General features: G+C 42.0%; 1 protein-coding gene across 1 annotated transcript in view; it reads left to right on the forward strand.

The window, feature by feature from the left end:
* SUGT1 (SGT1 assembly cochaperone of MIS12 kinetochore complex) overlaps window positions 1–12,644 on the forward strand; it is a 205,121-nt gene that overhangs the window by 31,915 nt on the left and 160,562 nt on the right. The window contains exon 2 of the mRNA XM_085621970.1: window positions 1,235–1,283. Coding sequence (XP_085478096.1) covers window positions 1,235–1,283 — 49 coding nt within the window. The remainder of the gene's footprint in view (window positions 1–1,234; window positions 1,284–12,644) is intronic.

Below are 12,644 nucleotides of genomic sequence, written 5' to 3' on the forward strand. Positions count from 1 at the left end.
TCTTTCAACCACATCAAAGAGTCTTTCTTTATCTTTTAGTAGACAATTCAATTAAGCAGAAATACTGCTTCCTCCAGCTACACCGTGCTCTTCAAGCAGCGAAAATAGAGTGGGAAGCAGTTCCCTGTTATAGACCCCTGGAGAATAGAATCCTTGGAGAAGAAATTATTACTAAGGTGGTCTCTCAAACATATCACACCATAATAAATAATAAACCCAACATGCTTCCGAAATTTAAAGGGGAGAGATATAGGCCACATGGAAAGTGTGGACTGGGATGCGCCCTTGATCCATCCTAGAGAAGTAACTTTAAGTCCTATGAGATTAATACAGCTGAATATCATACACCGGACCTACTACAACAGGAGACGATTGTACAAAATGGGCAAGGGTCTGAGCACATATTTCTTGGGATGTGGAGATGGTGAGGATACATTCATAAACGCACTCTGGCAAAGCCCTCCTTTAACCAAATACTGGGACACCATTATTGCAGAAATAGAGTTTTCCTTGAAGTGGCCCTCCCTGCAATCGCACAATTTATCCTATTGAGAGTCCCATGCGTCGGTGACCTCACACAAGCTCGCTTCCTGCCATGATAATTTAGTGTTTATGCTAGCAAAGAGGGACATATCCCCCCCCCCCCCCCCCCCGAAAAAATTCTGGAAATGCAACAGTACCATGTAGTTTCCCCTCAACCCTCTTAAGTATAACCTTCGTTGTATGATCAATCCCCATCACCTAGTCACTCAAAGCTGCTCTTTTGCACTCAAGATACTCCAGATTTGGCAATTTCTTTGTGGCTATTTTTCTATATAATATTCCTGAGCCCGTAAAAACATACCTGCATATTGTTTTCTTCCTCCTTCAATTCTCCTTTAACCGCAACATCTCTCACTGAACAGCTTTCTGCTGTCGCTATCAACCATGTATTTCATGTGTAAATGATTACATTATATTATATTTTTACAACCTTTCTCCATGAACAAAAAAATCGAAACCAAGCTTAAGGATAATTTTGTTGAAAGAATATCAAATATAATTTTAAAATATGGTTAGGTTTTGTCTTCTTGCCTCTTAAAAACACACAAGCATAGTGGGCGAACTTCTTTTTGCCATTGTTTGTAATATGTGCTTACTCTCTTTCTCTATTATTCATCAGCTTTGATATTGCATGGTGCTTTTCCACTCATTAGTTCACATCTAATTTCTTACTTTCCATTTGTGAATTTAGATCGTCGGTGGACAGTTGCATTGATCATGACCCACTGAAAACGATAGAGGTGAGTACTCCGTGTTCAGTTTTGAAAATATGCTGCATATGGCCAAAGTCTTGTGTTTTCCAGTACGATCTTTTCCTTCCTCCGGTTGTAGACCTTTTTGGATGCAATTGGTCATAAGTAGTAAAGTGCTGGGACAGAGATTGTGAAATACACTTCTCCAAAGACTTATTTGAAATTGTCACCTGTAGTAAACATTCGAATACCTATGTTGTGTAAGTGCCTTGTTTTGGGATTTTTGCATTGTCAATAGCTTCACCATGCCTTAATCAGTCTCCACTTGAGTTTGCTGAAAAACAGGACATGGAAATAAAACGGACCAAATTTGGAAGATACCTATGGTTAGGTCTTACTGGTTGCTTTGTCCAGTTTGGGTGGTCGAGACATTTTTGAGGGAAAAAATATATCTGCCTGTTGCACTTTTGTCATTGTATATGTTGAGAGAGCCAAGTGCAATCGCTAGTGTCTCCAACGCCAGGAGGAATAGGAGAAGTGAGAGTGGACAGCCTGTATGGGGAAGCTTTGTGAAAGCCCTCTATATTGAGTTGTGCCTCTGGGATCTGGTATAGCCATTGCACCTTTGTGATAAACTGTTGACTCAGATTAAACCTGTCCAGCACTTAGAATAGATTGGACAATTCTATGTAGTCAAAGACCTCTTCTGCATCTAGGGAAATGGACAGTGTTTCCTTATCGAAGTCCTGAGAAGCCCACAGTAAATGAGTGAGTCTCCTTATGTGGTTCCTGGATAAGCGACCTGGAAAAAAGCCAACCTAAGAATTATTTATCTGAGATGTTATGACCTTGCCCAATCTGGGGTGCTTTCAAAGGTCCATAGTCAGTAGCTGAGCTTACTTAGTTATCTGTGGAAAGGTAAGAGACTGCACAGCCTTTCCTCAGGGTGGTATGCCCCAGATCAGGCAATACTGTGGATTAGAGGAGAAAGCGTGAGTGATTAGTGAGCAGGGCTGTGCTTGAATGTCATGGGCCTTTCAATCCGAAATCCTCTGAAAAGGGCGTTTGCAGCAGTACCTGTGGTCTGCCATTGGCCCACCGCAGGCAAGTTTGTTCGTTTCAGTGCTCGTGACTCTCTGGGTTGTATCTGGAGCTCCAGGCCTCTAAACTGCGCATCTGAGGCCGCTGTGTTGTTGGGGGAGACTTCCGGTGCAGAGCTGACTGGCTCTTGTCTTAGGGATTGGCAGGCAGTAGTCTGGAAGGCGCTCCATAGCTGTTGGTGGAAATTAGGGGCGGTCAAATCCACAGTCAGCACAGAAAGCTGCGCCTCAAGCCTCTGGTCTGATTGTGGGGCAGCGTCTTCCATCCTCAGTGCTAGGTATTGGGCCAAACAGCTCCCGGGAATGATTTGCGCTACCTGAAGGCAGCCCTGATAGGCAGGAGCGCGCTTACAGAGCGGCTATCTTGCTCTGTGGCTAGCTCTGCCACCCTTTTGTAAACATCCTTGAACATAACCAAATATGATTGGCAGTTAATGCTTTGAGAAAGTTTCAAAAGGCCACCTTCTAGTTTCCCTGACAGAGTATCACATTGACAGTTCAAAAGAGGGAAAATAAAAGGAATGGATTTAGTTATTAAAAAGCATGCTGCAGTAGTCTAAATGGTGCACCTATTGTAACAGACGTTTTACGCGATGGGGAATAAGACTCTTTTTTTAAAAGAATCTTCCCAGCTTCAATGAAAGGAAAATACATTTGAGCACATTGTTGTAACTAATGCTGCATAATGCATAACTGTATGGTCCAGTGAGAGTAACACTCCACTTTCCCTGCCAATTTAACCCTTAAGAATCTGCTTAGCCACACAAGACGTGTTTAGACATTTGTCCAAGAATCAAGACCCAGCAGAACTCTTGTTAATTTATTGAATCCTGCCTGTTAGATGTTCAGAGCACTGCAAAAAAAGATTTCTGAAAGTTTTTACGTTGTTTTATTGCAGAAATAGAGAAACAATAGCAATAAACATTGCACATTGTGGCATCAGAGCATAAGCATGCAGTAACCACTTCCCACCTGGCCCCTCTCTGGGCACCCTTCCTCGATTCACGGGGCAAAAATATTATCTGGGCACCTGCTTGGTGAAACATTTGAACCGGTGCCTAAAGGTTTCTGACAGTTTAATCCGTGATAGTCTAAGAATGCACTTGCCTTGGATTTAGGGTAAACTTGGTCAGTCAAGGGCTTTCCTAATGCAGGGTCAGAGAGGCGTGGTGGAGTGAACACCATGGTCTGGTCTTCCCTCTAATCTGAGATTATTCCAAAACTTTGGGATGTATTTACCATAAACATAATTACTAAGCTGGGCCGGAAGCATTGATCCACTGTTGGAGACTTTAACACAGAATTTCCTCAATTGGAGCCCTTTACCCATGTTCCCCATCAAGTTTTCATCATGCGGTGGTTTCCATATTGAGAGGATTATTATAGGATAATGGTGCTCCAAGAGCATCCATGGTGAAATGCTGCACAATGGCATTAGATAGGGTGTTGGTTCATATCCTCTCTTACTGCAGAGTATCCCAATTAGCAGCTGTCAACAAATTTCTATTTGTGAGGCTCCAGTCTGGCCTATAACTCTAATTTATGGCGTTGGACAGGTAGTTGACTCTGCAATTTCTCTGTGGTGGGGTTCCACTGGAGAGTGTTCCCCCCCGACATGACAGTATTTCTCCGGGTACAGAGAGGCTCTGACTGCAGTGGGGTGGAGCAATACATTTATGAGCGAGACTGCCCTGTGTGCTGTTACATGCCTGCCCTAGGTAACTCTCCTAATGGATAGGACATGTTGTGACTCTCCACTCGGAGGGCACTGTCTAGTCATAGCTTGATATGGTCATCCACCAAGCTTTGAGAGGTATTTGGGCTTAGCACCTCCCAATTTTATCACTATCTGCACAGTTTGTAAGTAGTAAAAATGGCAGGCACTTTCTCTGCCTTGAGATCAATGTGGAGCCTGACTTCAGTCCCTGGAGAATGATGATTGATAGATGGATTTTCTAGCTCCCACGAAGTTGGCAGGTTTGTCCCTTTTTGAGCATTTTAACTCTTTACACAAGATGTATTTCACCGATGTAAAGCTCTCACTCATAGGACGCAATTCTGTGTTTATGATTGCTGAAAGTGACACTTAATACAGTCCAGTGCTGTGGGGTCTTACAAACATGAGTGACTAAGATTTTCTTTAAGGTGCTTAATACATTTATTACCCCTACCCCCAAGATAAGCTTGTTACACCTCCTTGATTAGCTAGACACTAATTGAGACCAGTCTTTCTTCTTTTAGCTGCAGGTTATTGCACAAAATTGGCGAGAATCCGAGACCCTGGGGCTCCAGACCGGTGTCAAGGATAAAATGATCTAGAATGTTCAAATCCCCAATTTATGAGGCACATGGGTGCCCTCAAACACTGGAAGATTGATGTCCTGGTCGGGCTACCTGGGGCAGCCTGAGACATGAGATCAATTCTGCTGTGGCCGATATAGAATCAGATCTCCTCTTTCTATCCTTGCACCTGAGCATTAGGTCGCTTTGACATGCATTCGGGCTATATGCATGTATTCTTGATTCTGAATATGATACTTTGTGCACTGTGCACATTATTGTGTCATCTCAAAATACCTATAAAATGGTTTACTAAAAATTCACTGAAAAATTGTAGTCTCAGTCAAATCATATGGACTTTGCTTAAAACACTACAAAGGGAGCTTCTTCACAAAGATCTACACTGGGATTATAAACAGCAAGTGGGTCCTCCAAGAATAGAATTTAGTACACTTCAACCCTGCAGTTTACACACGCAGTTCCTAAACTTCCTAAGAACTGCCATTGTCTATCAATAGTAATTACTTACCTGAATGTTCTAGAGTGATAGTACTGTGCACTGAAAGCGAGCTGCACGCTCAGAGACTGTCAATGATATGAGCAGCTTCATGTTTGAAATTAACAAACATATAAGCGGAATCATTGGAATGTTTGTGTGCATACACACCTTGCCTACTAATATAATGGGCAGAATCTATGTTTTATTGCAAGACATAGTCATTTATTTTCAAGATCAAAATTTTGCACGTCGCTGCTCTGATATTAAATAGAAATGCTTAAATGGAAATAGAAGGATCCAGAAGCGTGTGAAATTAGCATCAAATGGTATAATGCAATGGGGAAGGTGGAAGGTTTGCCAGAAACCCCCCCACTAAAAATGTAAAGGCCACTGGACAAGGAATAGAAGACAAGACTGCTTTAGGTAGTACATGGCCATTAACAAAGTGATGAGCAATAATAGAAAAGGAGTAGATCTAGTCTGTCTGCCCTTTGTTAATACTTTCTTTGTTATCATGATGCTTTGATTTATGCTGTTGCTTGATGAATCTCAGTTAAAGTAGCATTATAGCTACTTTTGGAAACTCCAGTGCCAGCAACCTCCGAAGTGGTCTTCGCCCATAGTCAGACAGGGCTTCTCTCTTCTGAGTACTATGGCATTGTGTGTTATAGTAGTGAATACCAGGTTTCAAATGAGACCTCCAAGAATTTTTTAGATGATCTATGGTGCCATGTGCAGGAGATTTAGGCAACTGAATATTGCTAACCAAGGACCTCCACACACCCTTCCCTCATTGTGTCAGAGAAGGAACATGCTAAAGGCTGTTCCATACCAGAGTACCTTTCCTGGGTGATCAGTGGTGGCCCGTTCCTCATTGGAAGGCTGTGGATCTCATATGGACTATCTCAAGGCACACTTCAGAGATCTTTCAGTAAGCAAGCATGCCACATCGGGCACTTGTTGATGGATGATGCAGCTAGCTCTCAAGATCTTTTTATCAGCTAAACGTTCAATCTCCATCCTGATTCAAATGAAAAATACTACCATGAGGTGTTAAATAGGGAGGCAGGAGGTCCAGAATTTTGTCAAGAGGTGCAGAGACAGTTTGATTCTGTCTTCTTTTCATAACATTGACATATATGAGCAGTCCACCTACCACATCTACACAAAACTGCAGATAACTCAGCAGGCCCCTTTTGGAGGATCACAAGTTGGTTCTAAATTAGAATGTGCTCCTTAACATCTTTGCAGCATTTATTCAGCTATGCCTTAACCTTATTTCTCTAGAAAGAAATACAAAATACAGAGACTTTCTAGAATTTAACTTGAAGAATACATTCATTATAGACTGGCCAAGGACATTTCTCTCTGATTTCCCTCTGATCCTGTGCTTACCGCTATAAATGAAATGTACGAAAATAATACAACAGAATGATTTGAATTGAGCTGCTTTTAACTTTTCTGGAGCAGATTGATGTCCCTTAGGCTTCTTAGCGCTGACCAGTCAGATATGGAACAAATGACACTGAACCAAAGAAGAGTGTGTCATTACAGAAAAGCCAGGTTCTGACCCTCTTCCTAAAAGCAAACTGATGGTTCATGGCTTTGATGCCCTGTGGAAGTCTTGTTTTATTGCCTTAATTGTATAGTCTTGGAACAAGAACAAAGCTCTTCTTTCCAGTTGAGATATTTGTATACAATTGAGTTTTTGATCTCAAAGATCTGAGTGGCATAAAATGTGCTAATTAAGTATAACAATTAACCATAAAGTTGATATTAGATTGCAGATGGCTCGACCCTCATGCGTTCTTGGCTTGGTGAGCGATAGTCTTTTGGATACTATTCTTGCTTATCGGGAGACAGCTGAATCCTAGAAAGATGCGCCATATGTTAACTTTGAGCACCCAGCAAACTGTAGCAATTTGAATATATGTTTGGGGATGACCATGTAGAAGGGAGCAATTTTACTTTTGAGGTGATCATGGCATTTGCTATTCACTTTTAGTAGGACCAAGTAACAAAGGCAATCCTTCCTAAGCAAACATTTTGCTGCTAAACTGACTGCAGTTGTTCTGTTAACTGGTGCTGCCAAAGAAAGTTATTTTTAAAATAGAAAGTCTAGATTGTGGGTACAAGAACAGGGTGCAAATGGTGCCCTTATTGGAAGGCCACAAAGAGGACTTTCACATGTCCGTTTTGGCCACCAACCACCAGTACGTCAATATTATCAGATGTTCAGCCATCTAACCTGCGATAGTTAACATTCATTCTTTCAAGTATATTGGCCTTTATTGTCAACAACTCCCATGTTCAGTGCAATTGGACTATTGCTACCATTAAATCTGGCTCAGTCAAGGGCAATGCGGAACTCCACATGGCAAGTTTACACCGTGATGGACAATTCCATTAATACCTACAGGCCCTAAATCTGGCTAACAGAGTATAATTGCCCACAATGTTTTAATGATGCTGAGAGCTCAAAAAAGATCATTGTGAACACTTCCCTCACCATCCATAATCATGGGCTGGTCATCAAGAACTAAGACCAACATTAATTCAAAGCCTTTTGATGTATGAAAAGCAGGCTGGGCCTTGCCCAAAATACCCTTGTCTCTTGAAAGTTAGCTAGGTGTAAGTGATGGATAGCATAGACATCAAAGAAATGTGTAGATAGCTAAAGGAACTGTTAACAAATTAGTCGAGGCTTCTTTATCAGGAAATCTGACTGCTACTTTATTCCTCTATTTGTATGAACATCTTCTCAACCTACATCCTTATGAGCAATCTAGATTATGTAGAAGTGATACTGCAAGGGGAGGTCAGAGCTTGGGTACCATCAAACCGATCCATTCCAGTTCACCTTCATAACTGTGTTAGTTCAGGCTTGAACACAAATAAAAACTTTCATTAATACATCTACACATGAAGATTTACAATAGCCCAATGTTATCTATCAGTCTTGTCATACTCCTGGTGGTGGATAGAACTAAAATTCACATCAGGAGAATGGTGCTGTGTTTTGCAGCTAAACTTTGGGGTTCTCTTCCTTCAAATCTGCGCTGTAAAACGTATTGACTTCTGTTATGCTGCCACCTAAAGACATCCATCATTTGGCAATTTTGAGCAAGATCATTTGGTGGTTGTTCTCACTTACGTTTGGAACAGCATCTAATGGCCTTAAAGTGATAGTGCGCTTTACAAGTGATGTACTCTGTGTATGCAAATTAGTTGCTGGCAAGCAGCATCTGTTTGTCTCCTGGTGATTTGAAGTTAGACTCTTCTGTATATCCATCTAGAATGTCTGCATCATGTGGTACCCAACCAACAGTCACCAACTCTTCAGTACCTATCTTTTTTATCCTTACAGACCTCCTTGTATCTGACAATCTTCCATGTCATGGCTATACAAGGCTTGGTCAGAACCAAACACAGCCAGCAATTCAAGTAGCATCTTTCTTTTTTTCCTCAAAGCCAACAAGCACAGTATGTACAATTTAGCATTTGTGCACAGTCACCAGCCGGAAAACCTTACCATGAGTTTCCCGGCTATCCCAAAATGTAGGTACTGCATGTGCCAGACATTATCCTGTGACAAACTGCACCTAGGGAAAGCTAGATTAGAGGATGGTTCTTAGCACGGTATGTGCTAGAAATAACATAGGTCTTCATGCGCCTTAGTAATGTATGAGGTTTGAATCTGCTATTGTTTGATAGATATTTCTGTTGACAGGCCCGCTGCCATTCTGCATCTGATACCTGTGAGCCCAGGTCCAGGTCCCACTTTTTTTCTCTATCGGCAGAACTGTTTGAAGTAGGCTGATAAAACATGTGAAAGTCGAGACCCATTTACCAACAGTAGTCTGAGTTTTCAATGTAAGATTCACTAGTAGTATTGCCAAAGAATTAAGGCCATGGGGCTTTGTGGTTTTGGCACATGCAGCCAAGCATGGCAGACTGTTAAAAATTGGAATCCTGTGAAGCAATAATAATTCATAAAGAAATTATATGTTATTAACCTGTTTATATCTGTGCCACTCTTAGGTATCCACCAGTCCCACTTAGTTTTCACTCTCTTCCTACCCACTACAGTAAATTTATAATCATGTTCCGGGTTGACTGTTCGAAAAACGTAAACCCTGGACTGGACTATGTCCTCCAATACTTTGCAATAATTTTACAGGGTCCTGGAGGCAATCAAGCTACCTGTTGACAACATCAGAATGGGTAACAGTTACAAATCTCCCCCCACCTGAACAATAATTTTGGATACCTTTTCCATCCAGATACGCCCCATTCACTGACCAATGTGATGCAGAGTGGGCTTCCAATATTAACATTCAAAGCGAGTGGCCTCCAATCCCTTACTGAATAGGGCAGTCACAAATTATGTAGTGAGATCCAAGCTCTGTCTATAGTAAAATAAAATAAGTAGTTTGTAATCGGCTTAAAATATCCCTGAGAGGTCCAAAGTGGTATGGCTTAGAAAATGTGCAGTAACATTGGCGTTAGTGTGATTTTGTTTAGTTTTCACAATACTACTTATCTTTGGCAGCTAACAGAATTTCACCATCATATACTTTAATGCTGCCACTATATTTCTCTCATAAAATCTGTTGCACTGGCACACACATCACAGACATTTAAACATGTCTTTAGGTACCCGTATTGGCAACTCTCGGAGTCTGCCACTTTGATAGCTTTCACAGGATGGAGCAACATTTTCTCCCAACTGATTCAAATTTCAGACACCACTTCAAATTTGTCAATTGCCTCCAAGAAAGTGGACCCAATGGGTCTTCAATATAAAGCAATCCATCATCTGCATTTTGGAAATGACATGCGGAACCCGTTTTCAGTGGTGAATTGCAATCAGTTCCTTTCTACCTAAACACCCAAGCCAGGGACTCTAAACAGAAATCAATTTCAATTTCAATTGGGAGAGGAGTTGGCCTAAAGGCTAGGGCGGTCGACCTCGAATCTGGGGAACTGGGTTTGAGTCTCGGCAATGTCGCTGAACATCCTGTGATTCTGGGCAAATCACTTAATCTCCCCGTGCCTAACAAAAATGAATGTGTGTCCTCATGTAATGTAACTGGTGCTATGTAAAGCGCTCTGATACCCGATTCGGGTCAAGTTCTTGCTATATAAAACTCACCAAAAGAAAAAAAAATGGAGAAAAGGGAAGCCCACTCTGATTCATCTTGCTTCTTTCGGGGATATGTAGATGATTTTTGAACCCTCGTATATGCTGTTAGAGCAGTGTGTAAAAACGTAGTCCATTAAAAAAAAAAAACCTGAGCTTAGCGCAGATATTGTAAGCTACAGGAATTTGCAGGCTAAGGTATTAAAATCATTTTGTGTATCAGCGAGTGCTGTTCTTCAAGCAAGAAGAGCCTCCTAAGTTTCTGCATTCAATTCCTGCCAGAAATAAAAGCAGCCTCATCTGGATGCACCACTGTCCGCATCAACAGACCCAACCTAAATGAGGACACAATTGCTAGAATCGTCTTGCCAACATTAATTGGTGACAGTCTGATAAAGTCCCACGGTTAACAGTATTCTTGAGTGGTTTAAGGATCAAAATCACCATTGTCTCAAATAATCTCAACAAGAGGGATTACCCTGTCAGGGCTTGCTCAAACAGTTCCATTAATTTGGGCACAGTAATTGCAGCATATTTGATGTAGAACTTGACTGCTCAGCCAGAGGCATTTTTCCTCTACCTCTGGTCTTATTAGCAGATATAGTATCTTTGGCTAGAAAAAGGCAAAGCCAGTGGTTCAGTGTCCTCTGGAGATAGGATCAGGCAGCATGTTTCTGTCGGTAGGTCAGGGGTCCATTCACTATTCTGTCTGTTTTGTTGAGAATAAAGGCTCGATAATGATCAGAAAATGTTGCATTATTGCCAGGTTGATCAATGATCAAACCCCATCTCAAATCACTAATTGCTGAGATGATCCTAGGTCCTCTTTGAATATTGACCTACCATAACAGCCTTCTGGCCAGGATTCCTCTGTTTAGTCAAAAATGAATATAGTCACAGTTACTCAATCTATAGAAGCAAGTTATTAGCCTATCCAAAATCTGAGGTTATTGCTGGTCCTAAACGTGAACTGGAGATACATTCCTAATAGAGTCATCCTAATTCTTTTCAAGGGTACCAAACCCTCTTTTGCCAATGTTTTTGGTGATTGTAGAAGTCCCTGAATAGTAACCTTGTGGTGTACCTTTAAATGCTTCCACTTCATCTCTTGCTAGAGATAGTAGCTTTGTTTTCATAAAAGAAAAAAATAATCCTGGTCTTAAGCTTATCCCTAGTAACTGTCTCCTTCAACCATGTATTTTGGAACCACCAAATAGGCACAAGCATAGCATGTGTACCTATCCCCAGCATGGTCATATAGGGAAATGTCAAGGTATTCCAGGTGTAAATCGCTAAAACCAGTCAGTAGAAAATCAGTTTGAGATACAAGTGGTGCACTGGACAGTAAAATGAGAAAACTCTATTATTACAATGATGGTTCATCCAAACATTCAAAAACCAAAGGAAATGATGGACGGAGTGTTGAACATTGCAAGCACTCACCCCCAGTCAACTGATCTGGGTTTAATCCATCACCGTTCTTTAGCCCACTCTGCCACCCCAGTTCAGACATGGCCATATGCAAATCAGTCTGACCCTGTGCCTCATGGGAACAGACTGATTTGCATATGGCCATGTTTGAACTGGGGTGGCAGAGTGGGCTAAAGAACGGTGATGGATTAAACCCAAATCAGTTGACTGGGGGTGAGTGTTTGCAATGTTCAACACTCCGTCCATCATTTCCTTTGGTTTTTGCTTTGTTCGCCATAAGTTGGCAGGGTATGCTCAGACGTGAGTCCCTTGCTCACTTTGCCACTGGATTCAAGCAAGCCTGGCTGAAGACGGCTGAAATGCCAGAAACCGGTCCTAGGAAGCTTGTTTCCGGTCCAGGGAAGACATGCAGCTCGGGCTGGACTGTTCCCATGAGGCACAGGGTCAGACTGATTTGCATATGGCCATGTTTGAACTGGGGTGGCAGAGTGGGCTAAAGAACGGTGATGGATTAAACCCAAATCAGTTGACTGGGGGTGAGTGTTTGCAATGTTCAACACTCCGTCCATCATTTCCTTTGGTTTTTGCTTTGTTCGCCATAAGTTGGCAGGGTATGCTCAGACGTGAGTCCCTTGCTCACTTTGCCACTGGATTCAAGCAAGCCTGGCTGAAGACGGCTGAAATGCCAGAAACCGGTCCTAGGAAGCTTGTTTCCGGTCCAGGGAAGACATGCAGCTCGGGCTGGACTGTTCCCATGAGGCACAGGGTCAGACTGATTTGCATATGGCCATGTTTGAACTGGGGTGGCAGAGTGGGCTAAAGAACGGTGATGGATTAAACCCAAATCAGTTGACTGGGGGTGAGTGTTTGCAATGTTCAACACTCCGTCCATCATTTCCTTTGGTTTTTGCTTTGTTCGCCATAAGTTGGCAGGGTATGCTCAGACGTGAGTCCCT

The sequence above is a fragment of the Triturus cristatus genome, chromosome 8, assembly GCF_964204655.1.
Source record: "Triturus cristatus chromosome 8, aTriCri1.1, whole genome shotgun sequence".
Taxonomy (NCBI): Eukaryota; Metazoa; Chordata; class Amphibia; order Caudata; family Salamandridae; genus Triturus; species Triturus cristatus.